At 33.4% G+C, this 15,998-nt stretch overlaps 1 protein-coding gene across 1 annotated transcript; it reads right to left on the bottom strand.

Annotated features, from left to right (window-relative positions):
• Window positions 1–5,826: 5,826 nt before the first annotated feature.
• LOC143916688 (uncharacterized) lies at window positions 5,827–10,765 on the bottom strand. The gene is made up of 3 exons (XM_077437885.1): window positions 10,504–10,765; window positions 8,791–8,870; window positions 5,827–7,285 (listed from the first exon to the last, which is right to left on the bottom strand). Exons 1-3 carry the CDS (start codon window positions 10,754–10,756, stop codon window positions 7,040–7,042), a joined length of 579 nt encoding a protein of 192 aa, XP_077294011.1. The 5' UTR covers window positions 10,757–10,765; the 3' UTR covers window positions 5,827–7,039.
• Between the last annotated feature and the right edge of the window lie 5,233 nt (window positions 10,766–15,998).

Here is a 15,998-nt window from a genome sequence, read left to right as displayed (position 1 = left end):
AGCGATGAATGAAAGGATGAAAAAAATGTAGGAAAACGTTGTTCGGTGGTCGTTTGTTCGAAGCACTGTGATATAGATATGCTAATTTTTGCACCGTACGTGCTAAAATGTTTGGATGACTCAAAGAGTTCAAGTTTTTAATTATTTTTGTCTTATCGTCGATGACTCTGTGCGAATAAATTACCTTTAGTGTTTAGTTTAGTTTGGTTTTTTAATATATCTACCATTGTATTTATGAAGTCGGTAAATATTATGGCTCTCCAACAATAGCAGACGGGGAGTGTTTGTGTAATATATTTACACTTATTTTTACAAGCTTTTTATTACTATACGCATAATTTATTAATTGATTCTAAATGAAAACCTATCAGTTCTCTAGATATAATTATACGATCTAGATACATATAAATATTTATGCTGTATAAACAAATTAAATTCGGTTTCTAATTAATTGAACATTAATTCATATAATATCATATTCACTTTCATAAAAATAATATACACTCATTACGTATATCATGTCTTATGAGTTATGGATAAAACATTTTGTATTTTATCACTGCAAACACTACTTTTTACTACTTTAATCAGTAGACACCGGATAGTCACAGTGCTTTTTCTAGGAATCGGGGCGGCTTAGTTCTATTTACAAAGCTAGAGTAAAAAAAAAAAACGTTCGGCGAACCTTTAACAATGCAATGAACAATACATAGCACCCTCTGGGTCCGTTTTTTTCAAGACGGCACCTTGGTTATCCGGCCTTTACTCATTACTAGTCACCGGACTCAGAAGGTGCCGCGTATTGTTCAAAGGTTGTAAATGCATTGTCAAAGGTTTGCTGAACCTTTTTTACAAAGGATTTACAACAATGGATAGCACTGTGACTATCCTACCTCTACTCATTACTAATATATCGCATGAAAAACAAATTATTCAACTTTAATTAAATGTATACAACATTAAACAAATATAATGCACATTAAAAAAAAAATTATCACTGGAATTTATTTATTTGGACTTTAAAATTGTCTAAATCACACGTTATTTTTTTACTGGAAACGCTATATTTCTTATAAAGTATGTTTGTATCCATAACCTCCTTTTTTGTCTGTCAAACAAAGCTTTACTTTGTGTTTTAGTAACCTGGTAAGTGAATTTATATAATATAATATAATTAATTAATTTATATTGTATCATAGATGCTAGATAGAAGATGAATAATCTTCTTGAATTATCCAATAATTATGATTCGGAAAGTGAAGAGGAAGCAAGTGAAATATTTCACAACAGACTTACATAAGGCAAAGATGGAACGACAACCCTTACCAACTCAGTTTTAAACAAAATTATATCATCTTTCTTCAGAAATATCTCAAATATTCAATTGGTAACTGAAAACTATTCAATTAAAGTCCTTGATAATACGTATGTCAAAATTTTATAAATGAAAGTGCATAATATTTGACGTGTTGTATTGTAACGTGCGTGTATTGGAAATAAAGTTAAGGTGTACCAAGTGAATAGTATTTATTTAAAAGTAAAAGTATTCGACATAAAGTTAAGGTGTGCCAAGTGAATACTTTGAAATAGTTGAATACTATCAAAATAAAGTTCCCCATTAAATTGTGTCAAAAATTACTCTATCTTTAGTGCATTTGATATACAAAATTATTTGCAAATAAATTGATTTTATTTAAACATAACAATGATCGGATAAAACCGAACACGAAATTGAAATAAAAAGTGGACTGAATTATCGATTATCCACGTTTTTGATAAAATATGACTTTTCTCAAGAATTGGTTCGAAATTGTACTATTATATATCCGATTTTTTGCATGTATAATTTTCAATGTGTGCAATTTCCATGAGCGAATTTTTAGTGTTGAGCATTTTAATTATAAACATAACACATTGGTCACCCCCGTGATTTTTCCAAAACATTTCGAGTGACAGTTCGATTTGTTAGTTCCATTATTTATTAATCGCATTATATTTTTTTATACCCAAATTCACAAGCCGTATAATCCGTCAAAGATTGACGTAATCCTCTTAACAAATTATCATTCTTAATATTATATAAACTCACTGTTTTAGCCATTGACACCGTTCAGCGATCCCACAACTTGGAATCGAACATACCCAAATATGTATTATATAATGTAATAAATAAGAAAATCAAACCGTACAAGTGCACTCTCTAAAAACAATTTCAAAGTTGACAGTGTAAACAAACACACTACAGAAATCACGTTTAGAGAGATTCGAGTGCTGGAGAATATCTCTACGGAATCTATAATACACAATAATTCAGTCAGGATTTATCTCTTTTGAGAGTTTGATGATCCCTTGTGTAAATATTGAACATTGTTGTCGGTCATAAGTTCGATTGTGTTTCGAGTGTTTGTTGATTTCTCCCGTGGTTGTCAATTATCGTCATTCGGTTTTGTTTGTTTAATCTTTCAGGAGATGTGCGGCTGCAAGATGAAGTATCATTGGTGCATGGTGATCTTCGCGCTGGTCATCGTCAGCTCTGTGGCCAGTGCTGTGAAAAATAGGACCAGGAATCCATGGAATGGCGGATCGTGGTTGTGAGTATATTATACGAAATCTTGATTGATCGGAAGCTTCGTTAGATTTATGGCAGTAGTTTGAAATTTCAAGCGCGTGTCACATTCTGTTGATCTCCCCTGACTAATTCCCGTTGACGCTTTATACATACATATGTAGTCTGGGGATATTTTTAAAAATTATTATGTTGAAATTTTATAGTTAGTATTGTCAATTATGTAACGACTTACATATTTTTCTTGGGAAACGCCGGGTTTGTTTTACGTTTTATTAAAACTTTTGCTATTTTGTTATGATAGGTTTCCTCAGTGCGTCACTATAGCTAATCGCCTACATGTCACATATACATAGATTAGTGAGTTTTTTATCTAACAATTTGTGGTAAGTCTTAATCAACTACATATGTTCATATGTACATATAAGATCTTTACAATTATAGTTTCAACGTTTAAGAGGGCTGGACACCAGTACCTTGTCCATACAAACGTATTACACTTCTCCCTTCCTCAATTATGGTACTAAAGAAATTATTTTTTAATATGCTATAGATATCCATCATAGGCATGTTTCTGTGGTTTTATTTTTTTGATTAGTTATTTTTTATAGGATTTAGGAGCCGCCAAACATCTATAAAATCGCCTCTTTTTTACACCTACGAAAATAGTCCAGCGTGCTTATTTAACGGTTGATTTTTAAAAAAATACGAACAAAAAACATAGAAAATATCTTTCTCATACAGATGATAATTTTTTTTTAAATTGGTCCAGTTTCGGAGGAGAAAACTGGATAATACGAAACCTCGATTTTGTCGATTTAAAATAGGTATTATCTGGTCGAAGCGCAACTGTCGCATTCACTCAATATGTATATATTGAAATATATTGTCGCATTCACTCAATATATATATATATATATATATATATATATATATATATATATATATATATATATATATATATCGAAGAAAGGAACGGCAACAAAATTAAGGTTTCGGGTATCCAGCCCTCTTAATTACACATGTATTTGTTAAATATGCATTTAAAACATACCCAATAGAATAAGTATTAAACTTTTCCAAAGTCGAGACCTAGCTAAATTGCTTTCTCGGACCTAAAACTCAATTTCATCAAATCCTTGGATTAAAATTTTAATACTAATGATACCTTAATAGTCCTAATAACTTGAATAGAATCGGAAAATACTGAAAAGAAGCGGCTGATTGTCATCGTATAATCATGAAAAGTATTCCTGTGTTATATGTATGTATAATTATTGTATAATATCAGCTATCTTACTTCTTAATGAAATCGTTGCTGCCGTGCCTGAATGTGATATTTTCCACCTTAGTGAGCGTATGGTATTATAGATTAGTTTAACCAATTTGTCTGGTAGCCTGCGCTCATAATTATTTTAATAATTGGATGTGAAATGTACCACTCTGTGTGTCAGCGCCCTTACTTAGCCTGTTAGGTCTTCCTGGTATAATTTTGAAATAAAATATAAAAATAATTTTAAATTAAAGGGCTTTAAGTTAGTGCTACTAGTTTCAGAACAGGATAAGATCAAACTTATTGTATATCGAGTTAATTTTTCAATAAGTCAATTTATTTCAAATAGGGATGAATCATATGATAAATTTTAAAATTTGTTTTTAAATGTGTATACATGTGCATATTTCTCGATTACACACGTATGGACATATATGTATATAATATTACGATATCGATAAGTGACAATGATTGTGTTCACTCATACATATGTATAATAGATTGTGGAGTTTGATACGAAATATTTCATTTATTTATGAATAGATTAAACAGAAATTATCTGTTATAATTATTAATGTGTTTTGCGATATAAGATATTTTCTCGAATGACAAAAGCAAAGAAATTCTCTAAAGTATTTAATCACACAGATAGCTGTTTGTTGTTGATTCGTTTTCCATAGAAATTTTTGAATGAAAAAAAAACAATCGAATTGATGATTAAAAGTTAATATATGTAGATATATCAGTAATTAGATTAAATACCCTTTCAAATTAAAATAATTTAATTTGTATGAATAGAAAATAAATAAAAAAATTGCTTAGAATAAATGAATCAACAGTCAAATGATACATCTAACAACCTTCTTTATACATATGTACATGCTAATAAGAAATAGTCAAATTTTATAAATATATAAATATACGGCGAAGTATTATAAAAATATCTGTTGCAAGATTCAAAAATGATATTTTTTTATAAAGAAGAAATACTATATTAAATTTATACAAAATATTATAAAAATCTGATCTAAAATAGACCATTCACTCGGACAGTATTTATTATGTAGTATGATATATTTGATTGATTATGAAATCAATCAAACTTAACTTAACATATATGTATATTAACAAAATATATTAATTATTTACTTAATGACTATTTTTACATGTTATTAAATTGAGACACGTTCTTTAGAATCAAATCACAGATATATGTATTATATAATAATAAATCTAACATATGTATAGGTATATAAAAATCAAATCACAACATTCTTACAATCTAAATTGAAATGGATTCTCACATAGTACATTATGTTATTATAATGATATCGACTGATCTTAAAAAAAAGCAACAACAATACATACAATACGTATGGTATAAAAAATAATAATAATAAAAAAACGGTAAAAAATAACTAAGAAGCTCGAAGCGAGATGTCTAGCGTACTATAATATAACTTAATAGTTTCAAGTGAGTTTTTATATGTAATGTTATACAGGCGAGATTAAAAGTTCGGCCAGGTAGTGCGTCTACGGTATCGAATTACCGGCGATATATTATAATAGCCGGTTAATGGTTTCCACGGAGATAATGACGACAAATGAACAATAAAAAATAAAATAAAAACAAAACGAGTTTCGTAGGTCGTAGTGCCACTGTCGCACTTCGCATTCGGAACATCCGAGTCGTCTCGAATATCATCTACCGAATAATCTGATCGGTCGATATGCGTTGCGCTTTAAACCCGGGCCACACCGAGCAACTTTGTCGGCCGACTAGTCGGTATGGAAATGTGAGCGACCAAGTAGTTGTCGGGCGTGGCACGCCCCATCAACCTGTATGCATTGGTCTGGTCACATTCAACCAAGTCGCTCGGTGTGGCCACAGCCGAACATCCTACATTCCATGCGCTCGAACGAAGATCGACTTCCTTTTGTCTGCATAACTGTATGGACGTTGCGATTTGTCGGACGTATACTTTTTGTCTAAGACAAGTGGGTGCCGGACTTCTGGGGCGACAAAATGATATACAAAATATAAATAGTTCATAATTTTATTGCAAAATTGGAACCATACAAATTGTATTATTAAAGCTCAATCTATAAAATGATCAACATGAAGCCACCCAACGAATTCAATGAGCAAAATGGGTTGTCCAGCTGTATTGAACCAGATCATCCACAGTACTAATCAATAAAAAAAAACCACAGTAAAAATTGTATTTACATAAATTATCATGCCATTATACACAATTTCTCAAAATATTCTGCTGAGATAACAGTCGACCATTTGTTCCTTGCCCAGATGACTGTCGCCCAGTTTGACTCGCACATTTGTCCGTTGCCTAGCTGTCGCGTACCGCAAAAGTGCATGCTATTGTTAAAAAACTCAAAATATTTTTAAATAAAGGACTGAAGCTTTACGATAGTCGCTCAAAAGTTTTGAAAATTGATACTATGCGACTGAACGTGCCACGAAACGTTGTTTCCAGTGCCGGCCTTACACTGAATGGCGCCCTCGGGCAATTTTTTCTAAACACTCGCCTTTGGCGCTCTAATCTAAAATGTTGTATGGCTTTTGGCGCTCTAATTTTAAAATTTAAAGCACCTTTGACGCATCGAGCGGCGCCCGACCCAGCCCCTCCCTAAAACCGGCACTGGTTGTATCCCTAATCCTCTGCGTGCCTCGAACTTTTGACCGAATGGCCGATTTTGTATCAAAATTACTCAAAACTCAATGAAAATAGATACATTATTCAGAAATCACACGAACTTATCATTAAAATTTGATATTTTTGATATATATATTAAACAATTAAAAATCATTCAGCCAAATGTCCGTCGGCCTAGCATACCTTCTTTCATAGCATAGATACTTTCGTATCATTTCTCTCAATGCTCAAGAAACTTCACAAACCTAGTCTGTTTCTTACTTCGTATGTTTGTATGTGAATTTTGCGTAAGAAAGTTTCACTTTTGTACCGTGTATGTAGTGTATAACATACGATTGGGTTTTTTTTTTATTTATTAAGATTTATCTCTCGTAAGGTCGGTTGTAGTATCGCTTAGTGCGTAGAATTTCGAAGTTAGCGATTTCTGGACCAGCAAACGACGTGGTAAAGAAACGAAAAGACCCTCCCCCCCAGCAACGGGTCATCTACGTGTATATGTAGGATTTTCAATTGTAATTTTGCACCCTAATTGTTCATGCCGATGTTCTCGTTGCCAAACACTTCCGTGTGGTTTCTAATCAGATCGGAATGTATCCCGAAAACCCTTATGTCGTAGCTCAGGTATCTCGCCGAGCTGGTTACAAACTTCAAGTCCAGGTTTGACTGACCAGATCCTCCTGATATCAGATAGCCATGACTGTCTTTGGCGTCTTGGCTGATGTAAGCCCGGAAATGGGTCAAGTAATATGTGGTGGAGTTTGAGGGGTGGTTCTGAAATTATAATGAAATTGTGCTGTTGAGGTGTGTTATGTTTCTTTAATTTATTTGATGACATGCTTTGGAGATGTCGCATGTCTGTAATAAAGTAAAGAGGAGGGTCAAGAATCTATGGGTGTGTCATTTTCTTCATTAGACGCTCTGTCTGTCGTTAGATATGAGTGGGTGTATTTTTTTTTATCGACGCAGAACTACGATGCTCAGAGGGTACATATTATCGCTATGAAAAGTCGCTATGCAATCTCTCGCATAGCAATAATACTTGTATCGTCAAATGAACCAGTGGAAATAATTAGTTGGCCTGTTGACATAATGTCAAACTATGCAAAAAATGTACATTTTAGATTTTAAAATATGTTCATAAACTAAATTTACAAAACATTGGTGATATAAATGAGGGTTCGGTGATTATTGGTCACAAAGCGCTCGCCCAAAAGTCACTAATATCTCTATAACGGAACTCCTGGAAGCCGAAAAGTCCATCATACTAACGATAACTATCATACTAACGAGAACTCGAGTGCCAAATATTCCATATTCGCGATTTTCATGGCTAAATTTGTCTTTTGGGCGATCGAAATGTGACTAATAATCCAATTACGATAAATGTGTTTTTTTAAAAGTAAATTTGGTGTTTTGATTTCCGCCAGAAATATTAAGCTAGAGTGCGTACGTATAAGGTCTATTCATATTAGCATAGCACGTGCCGGCAACTGCACCTAACCAGCAAGTATGGAAAGTATTCTTTGGTACATTATATATGGACGCTCATGAATGCGTGCGCATGATCGAATGGATTATGAATGTGTCAATATATAATATACCAAAGAATACTTTACCTGTAATTGCTGTGCTAGTATGAATAGACCTTTAAGGCCTGTTTATACTGGCACAGCACAGACCGGCAACTGCACGTAAACAGCACTACGAAAAATATTCTTTAGCACATTCTATATATACACATCCAAATGTTCCAGTAGCTGACATTGTCAATTCATATAATACAGCAGTACATGTCACCGTAACGTATCAAGCAAAACCGGGTTTCTTTGGCCACTATAGTGGCGAGTGCACGCGTACTAACGAAACAGTGCATGCGCATATGAATATAATTGGAAACGTCATATTGTGACGTTTTATTGTGACAAGCAATATTGCGCCGTATCGTCGCGTTCTGTAATGTATATGTAAGCCGATTTTGCCTTGCACTGGCCAAAACAAATCTGAACGTTCGCTGTTGTATAGTATGAATAGAAGTAATATTTTCCGTGCCGGGATGTTGTCTTGCAGTGCTGGATAATAAAAATAGACCTAAGGGTCTATTCATATTGGCACAGCCCAGATCGGCAACTGTACGTTATTATAATGGAACATACGAATGCGTCCATATATAATGTACCAAAGAATACTTTTCGTATTGCTGGTTACTTGCTTACCTTTATATGTACAATATAGTTTTAATTAAATTATGGTTTGTAAAAGTTATAGTTTGGATTTACCTCAGGATATTTGATACGCAATGAAACGTCCTGTTTTGGAAACTTCCAGGATTTTGTGTCCCATAATAGCAATTCATCTCCTGGAATGAAAAACAATAATTTGAAACGTGTTTCATGTACGTGTTACTTAATGATTTTAAATTTAAAAAAATATGAACAGTGTTTTGAATTGTACATATAGTACAATTAGAAGAAATTAAAAATACGATGACGAATATTTTATTCCGTATTGATTTTTGCTGTTGAATGACATTATTTTGACGTAAACAATTCTCATAATTTTTCTTATCATTGACTACAACATATGTATGTATATGTATACTTCACATTTTATTCTTGGTAAAGATTACACTGAGCAACAAAAAAAAATACCGGAGTGGAAATTAAGCAACCTTTACTAATTTTGAATCACTAAGTTCGAATATGAAAATGGTTTTCTCTCGTTTAAGAGATATAAGCGTTTAAAAAAACCAGAATTGTTACAGATTTTTGGCTTTTTTAGTCTTTAACTCAAATTTTAGTATTGCGCCAAAAGTGAGTATTGGAGTCAATAGTCAGATGTTTTTTTTCTATTACTTCGAATAATTATAATTATTTATCTAGTGAATTTCAAAAATAAAAAATACACTATTTTTAAATATTTATATCCATAATATTATTAGCTAATTTTTCACTTTACCGCGTTTATAGGGATTTGTTTTTGTATGTCTATATGTTTGTACTATCGAAACGTACTAATTCGAGAGATGATTTAAAATTTGGTAGTGTTAATTTTAAATTGAGTTAAAAAATGCTGTTGTATGCGATGATGAAAGAGCGAGATGAAGAATGGAAAGCGCATCACTCCATCTCACTCGCTTACATACATTTCATTGTAATTTAAGATCGTTTATCGTTTGAATTAGTACGTTTATATAAAATAAAAAAATATTGAAATTGAAAACAAACCCTTACATAATTGAAAAATTACAGAAATTACCTTATAATATTACGAGAAAAAAAAGTGTAAAGAACAATAAAGTTTTTGATTTTAAAATTCGCTAGATGATTAATTATAAATATTAAAAGCAATAAAAAAAACACAATCGATAGAAATGATATCTGACTATTGATTCCTATCCTCACTTAGAGCAAAGCAAAACTACATTTTGAATTATAAACTGCAAAAGCCAAAAATCTGATGAAATTGCACATTTTTTTAAACACTCATATCTCCTCATCAAAAGCAAGCTAACAAAAATTACTATCAGATTCGAATTCAATAGGTCAAACTTAGTAAAAATTGATTAATCTCCGCTCCGGTGAGTAAATAAATTAAAAAACATGATTTTTTGTTGCTCAGTGTTATTTATTATGACTTTATGAGAATTCAACAATAAACAAATGTCTTCGCCATGCATATGTACATACATATGTGTATATACATATGGGAGGTTTTCAGTTCTATTATTATCATTTTTCAAAAGCATTAGATACCACAATTTCTGTTAGCTCAAACTTTCAAATGAACTTGATGTATTCTTTAAGCATTTACATACTTTAATGAAATGTAAACTTTTATGGGCGCATTTTGTGACCCTCGCCGCTCACCTCCAACTTGAAAGCTTCACTTCTACCGAGCGTGGATTTACGCACATCTTATTTTTATTTTATAACAACTCTAGAATATGCTCATGATGCATTTTGCTGAATATTGATGTGACAGAAAATTACCGATTATCCGCTTTCCATGCTGATACTCGAAGATGAAAGCGTTAACGTTCTGCAGCTGAGGAAAAACGTCAGCGAAGATACCCTCTCCATAGTCATCCGAGGTTGGAACGTCGAACCTCTTCAGCTCGATTATTCTACTTCTAAATTTGACCACCTTCTGGAGTGCTTTGCTGGTGGAATCTCGGCAAGAGACGACTCCGATGGAGCAGATGGAAATGACGATGAGAGAGCGCACGCGACCGTCGAGGATCATCGTACGACTGATTGCACACGATCATTCATCAATATCTAAAGTCTAAACAAAACAGCCGAGTGTCGTTATCAGGACAAATCGGCGGCACAGATTCGCATACAATCGCGTTGATAACAGAGACTGTGAGCGATAGTGATTAGTCGAATGTGATGTTGTGACGTTTCGATTCGGTGACGAGCGATTGAAAATCGATCATGGTATCACTGCAGGAATGATATTAAAATGATTCAAATGAGATGTACATATGCAATAATACCTTAAATAGATTCATAACATAAAATGATACATTTTCTATGTAAAAAAAGCAACAACATGTATGCGCATACAAACACACATATACGACTTTCTATTGTATTATAAATTACTTATGTCCATATACATATGTATCTAAGTATTCAATATTTAATTATTATGATGAATATATCGCATATATTTTAAATATAAATTAACGTGCATTTTATATTTATATTGTCATACAACAATAGACAATGTATTAAAAATTGAATCGACTCTTTTTAGTTGATTTTATTTATGTTTCAACCCATTAAATAAGTATTGCATCATCATCTCTTCAATATGATGTATGTGTGTATAATTCAATGTGTCATTTGGTGAGATTAGGTTAGGTTGGGTTAGGTTATTATAAATGGCGAAAATATGCTTACTGTTGTTTAAGTTTATATTATCTCAGTTTCATTATAGCGATTGCATTATTTATCACATGACGTTATAAAATTTACGATTATTTGTGATTATATTACTATATTTCATTAAGTAATAAAATAAAATTAGACTCTATATATATATATATATATATATATATATATATATATATATATATATATATATATATATATATATATATATATATATATATATATATATATATCATCATCATCATCATCATTTACAGCCATTCGCCATCCACTGCTGGATGAAGGCCTCTCCAACACGCTTCCACTCGTCTCTGTTTTGCGCAACACTCATCCATCTCATTCCGCACATTTTCCTAATTTCGTTCACCCATCTTCCTTGCGGTCTTCCTTTTACTCTTTTGCCTTCTCTCGGGTACCATTCAAGCACTTCTTTTGTCCACCTTTCGTCCATCCTCCTAGCTACGTGACCCGCCCATTGCCATTTCAATCTCTTCACTCTATCCACTATGTCCACTACCCTTGTCATATTTCTCACCCACGTGTTCCGCTTCCTGTCTTTCCTCGTTATGCCAAGCATACAGCGTTCCATACTTCTTTGAGTGCATTGGATTTTATTTTGCATCTTGGCGTTCAGTGTCCAAGTTTCACATCCATACGTCATCACTGGCAAAACGCATTGATCAAAGATCCTTTTCTTCAGGCAGAGTGGCATTTTTGATTTAAAAACAGCATTCATCCGTCCAAATGCACTCCACCCTAATTTCATACGTCTCTTTATCTCTTCATTTTTACTACCAGACATGTCAATTATTTGACCTAAATATAAATAATTATTTACTACTTCTACTGGTTTATCATCTAAGGGGATGCTATCAGGCATGCAATAACTATTGAACATTAGTTTAGTCTTATCTACGTTAATTTTTAATCCTACTTTTCTACTTTCCCTGTCCAGCTGTGTTAGTCTGATAAGTAGGTCAGCTGAATCACGAGCTACTAAAACTATATCGTCTGCGAACCGAAGGTGACTCAAAAAGCGACCATTGATGCTTACTCCGGCTGTATCCCAATCCAATTTCCTGAAAACTCCCTCAAGCACCGCATTGAATAACTTGGGCGAGATTGTATCTCCTTGTCTTACTCCTTTTCCTATGCTAAATCTATCTGTACCTGAAAAAATTTTAACCGAAGCTGTGGCATTCTTATATATTGCAGCTAACAGTCCCACATAGGGTTCCGGCACTCCCTGTGTTTTTAGAGCGTTAAGTACTGCATTATGACTAACTGTATCGAAGGCTTTCTCATAATCGACGAAACCTAGGCACAATGGCCGTTGATATTCGTTGGCGCGCTCGATTAGTTCGCCAACTACTTGGAGGTGGTCCATTGTGCTGAAATTTGCCCTAAACCCTGCCTGCTCTACAGGTTGGTTCTCGTCGAGGATATTCTTCAGCCTTTCTGTAATAACCTTCGTGAAGAGCTTGTAGACCGCTGAAAGTAGACTAATGGGTCGGTAGTTCTTGATATCGCTTTTGTCGCCTTTTTTGTGTATTAAAATGATAGTTGCGTTATTCCATCCTTCTGGTATAGCTTGGTTCTGGATGCATTTGCTGAAAAGCCTAGCTAAGATATTAATTAGGGGGGGGCCGCCACATTTTAGTAAGTCAATGGGAATATTATCTTCCCCTGGGGATTTACCGTTCTTTGCAGTTTTTAGCGCGGCCTCTACTTCGCTAGGCAATACTGCAGGAACCCTTTGGCCGTGTGTCGATTCCAGAGCGGGGAATTGGCCGTTGTCGTTCTCGTATAGTTTTGCATAGAACGTGTAAACTCTGTCTATGATTTCTTCTCTATTCCTAATTATTACTCCGCTCTCTGATCTGATTGCGATCATTTGGTTTTTGCCTAAGAAAAGATCCTGTTTGCACTTTTTCAGGCTACGGTTATTCTTAATGGTATTTTCTATTAGCTTGCTGTTAAAATCCCTGACATCCCTGACTATTCTCTTTTTAATTTCCTTATTTACTAGATTGTATTCTTGCTTATTATTATCCCTATCTAAATTCCTTTTATGCTTAATTAGGTTTTTTGTTTCCGCTGAAATTTTGCTTAATTTAATCTGTTTCCTGAATCCACCTAATTTCTTACCTGTTGAGGTTAGAACCGAACTAATTACAGTGTTCAATTCCTCGATGTCTGCTTCTGGGTTTAATTTCCCGTATCGATTTCCAAGTTCGAGTTCGAATTCCTTTTTCCTAGACCTTAGTTGAGCGAAATCTGGAGAGTTACTGCATCCTTTTATTAATTTCCTACGTTCGCAATTTATATTAATGGCCATCTTGGCACGGACTAATCTGTGATCGCTACCTATATCTACTTTACTTAAAACACTAACGTCTTTAACGGAGTGCAGGGCATTTGTTAGGATGAAATCGATCTCGTTTCTGTCTCCTTTAGGACTCTCCCAAGTCCACTTATTGTTGGTGTTTTTCCTGAAAAATGAATTAGTGATAAAGAGCCTGTTGTGTTCTGCGAATTCTATGAGGCGATCGCCTCTGTCGTTTCTTTGGCCGGTACCAAAATTGCCTACTGCTCTTTCAGTATTTGCCTTTTGTCCTATTTTTGCGTTAAAGTCGCCCATGATTATTTTAAAGTGGTGACGGCTATTATCGTATGCGTCCTGTATTTTTTCGTAGAAGTCTTCTATTTCCTCGTCTGGGTGGCTAGATGTGGGGGCGTACACTTGGAAGATTTGACAAGTGTACCTGCTCGAGATTCTTAATACTATATAGCATATACGTTCCGATATGTCGCTTATTTCTATAATATTTCTTTCTATTCTCTTATTGATAAGAAACCCTACTCCTCCTATTCTACCATTTGGTAGCCCTCTCCAGTAGAGACAGTTACCACTTTTTAGGATTATTTGGTTTTGCTGTTTTCGTCTTACTTCACTAAGTCCTATTATATCCCATTTGATATTTTCTAATTCATTCTCTAATGCAAGCACACTTCCTTCACTCGATAACGTTCTTACATTGTACGTGGCTAAATACAGGTTTCTATTAGCTAAGCTATCATCCATCGTCACTCTTACCTTGTTGGAGGTTTGGATATTATTTTTCTCGCATTTATCCAAGATGTGTTGAGAAAAAGGCGGTACTTGAGAGAGATTTCCATTCAAGGAGTGAGTTCTTACCGCCATAGACTCTTCTCTGTGGTCAGCTTTGACAGATAGTCATCCTAGGTATCACTTGGATCACTTATGAGTTATTACATGCCATTTAACAGGGTTACTTTGTAAGTGAAAGTAGTTAGTTATGATAATAATAGATTAGCAATTGTTATACTACTTTTTTACAGATCTTTATCGTGAGACGCCTCTTTGGAGACAACGGATTTATATATGTGAGTGCGGTTTGCAATTTAATATTTTAATAATAAATTTAGTAAAGAATATAAAATTACACGAATTACTTTAATATAAATTAAATATGAAAAAGAACTATTAGACAGTTGGGAAACACCGTTTCTGTTTGCTATTATTCTATTAAGTAAAGTTCGTTAAAAATTTTTGTCTGAAAGCAATTATGTGGAAGATTTATTGCTTCTGTGGGACCGAATTTTGACTGGCGAGCAGGGACCCTTATTTTTTTTGTATTCAGGTAGGGAGATGTATCTCGTTCGTATACGCTTTTGTAACTGACACAAAATTAACACAAAATTTTTCGCAATCACTGATATTAAAAACGCTGTTAACGGCCGATCGTCTGCTTATTTTTACACTTAAATTATACTAGGATGCAATTAGTAAAATAAGTGATTAGATGGTTAAATTTTTAGATTAAATTTCGTGCAATAGCCGGGTTTAAGCGAGTAATAGCGGGAAGAACGCAGAAGCACGTCTTCCCCGCATGACACGAAAGACCGAACTCATATATATATATATATATATATATATATATATATATATATATATATATATATATATATATATATATATGTATGTATGTAGATATGAAAAAAATTAATGGATATTCGTTAAGCGAATTTCGAACCGCATATATATAGTCAACATTTACGTTTGTAAATCTGTACATAAAACTACGTGTTCTTATATTTATAGATAAATTCAATGAATGTCTTTACAACCACGATCTTTTCATATATGATAAGATTCCATGTTCGATTCCACTTCATACATACTTATTATACATGAATATTAAAGTTCGACAGCAGTTTATAGCTTCATCGAGGATAGTATGCATTTATTATATTAAGGCTTGTTCGTAAATAAGTGCAACCCACGTCAGCTGGCAATATTTACAATTACAAAACATTGTACATTGTACAAACGTAAATAATTATGTAGTTATCAGTTTCAAAATTGCAATGAATCAACACAATCGATTTATATAACGCTCTATAAAAATCGATTTAATATTTTTTTTATAAATGAAATAAATCTAATTAATTTAAAGCCACGAATGTTGTTGTCTAATTTTGCATCGAATACCATCAGTATATAATATAATCTTGCCAATTTTAGACCAGAGATTCTACGAATTGGATAAGACCGGTGCAGA

Source organism: Arctopsyche grandis, chromosome 9 (genome assembly GCF_051622035.1).
Source record: "Arctopsyche grandis isolate Sample6627 chromosome 9, ASM5162203v2, whole genome shotgun sequence".
In the NCBI taxonomy this organism is placed as follows: Eukaryota; Metazoa; Arthropoda; class Insecta; order Trichoptera; family Hydropsychidae; genus Arctopsyche; species Arctopsyche grandis.
This window is presented reverse-complemented; position numbering and strand designations above follow the sequence as displayed.

Bases quoted from the DNA above. Each gene is read 5' to 3' on its own strand.
- LOC143916688 (XM_077437885.1), bottom strand. From the start codon at position 10,756: ATGATCCTCGACGGTCGCGTGCGCTCTCTCATCGTCATTTCCATCTGC. The intron at 8,871-10,503 runs GTAATTTTCTGT...TTTTCATTCCAG, and splicing joins GCATGGAAAGCGGATAATCG to GAGATGAATTGCTATTATGG. The intron at 7,286-8,790 runs GTAAATCCAAAC...TTATAATTTCAG, and splicing joins TGCGTATCAAATATCCTGAG to AACCACCCCTCAAACTCCAC.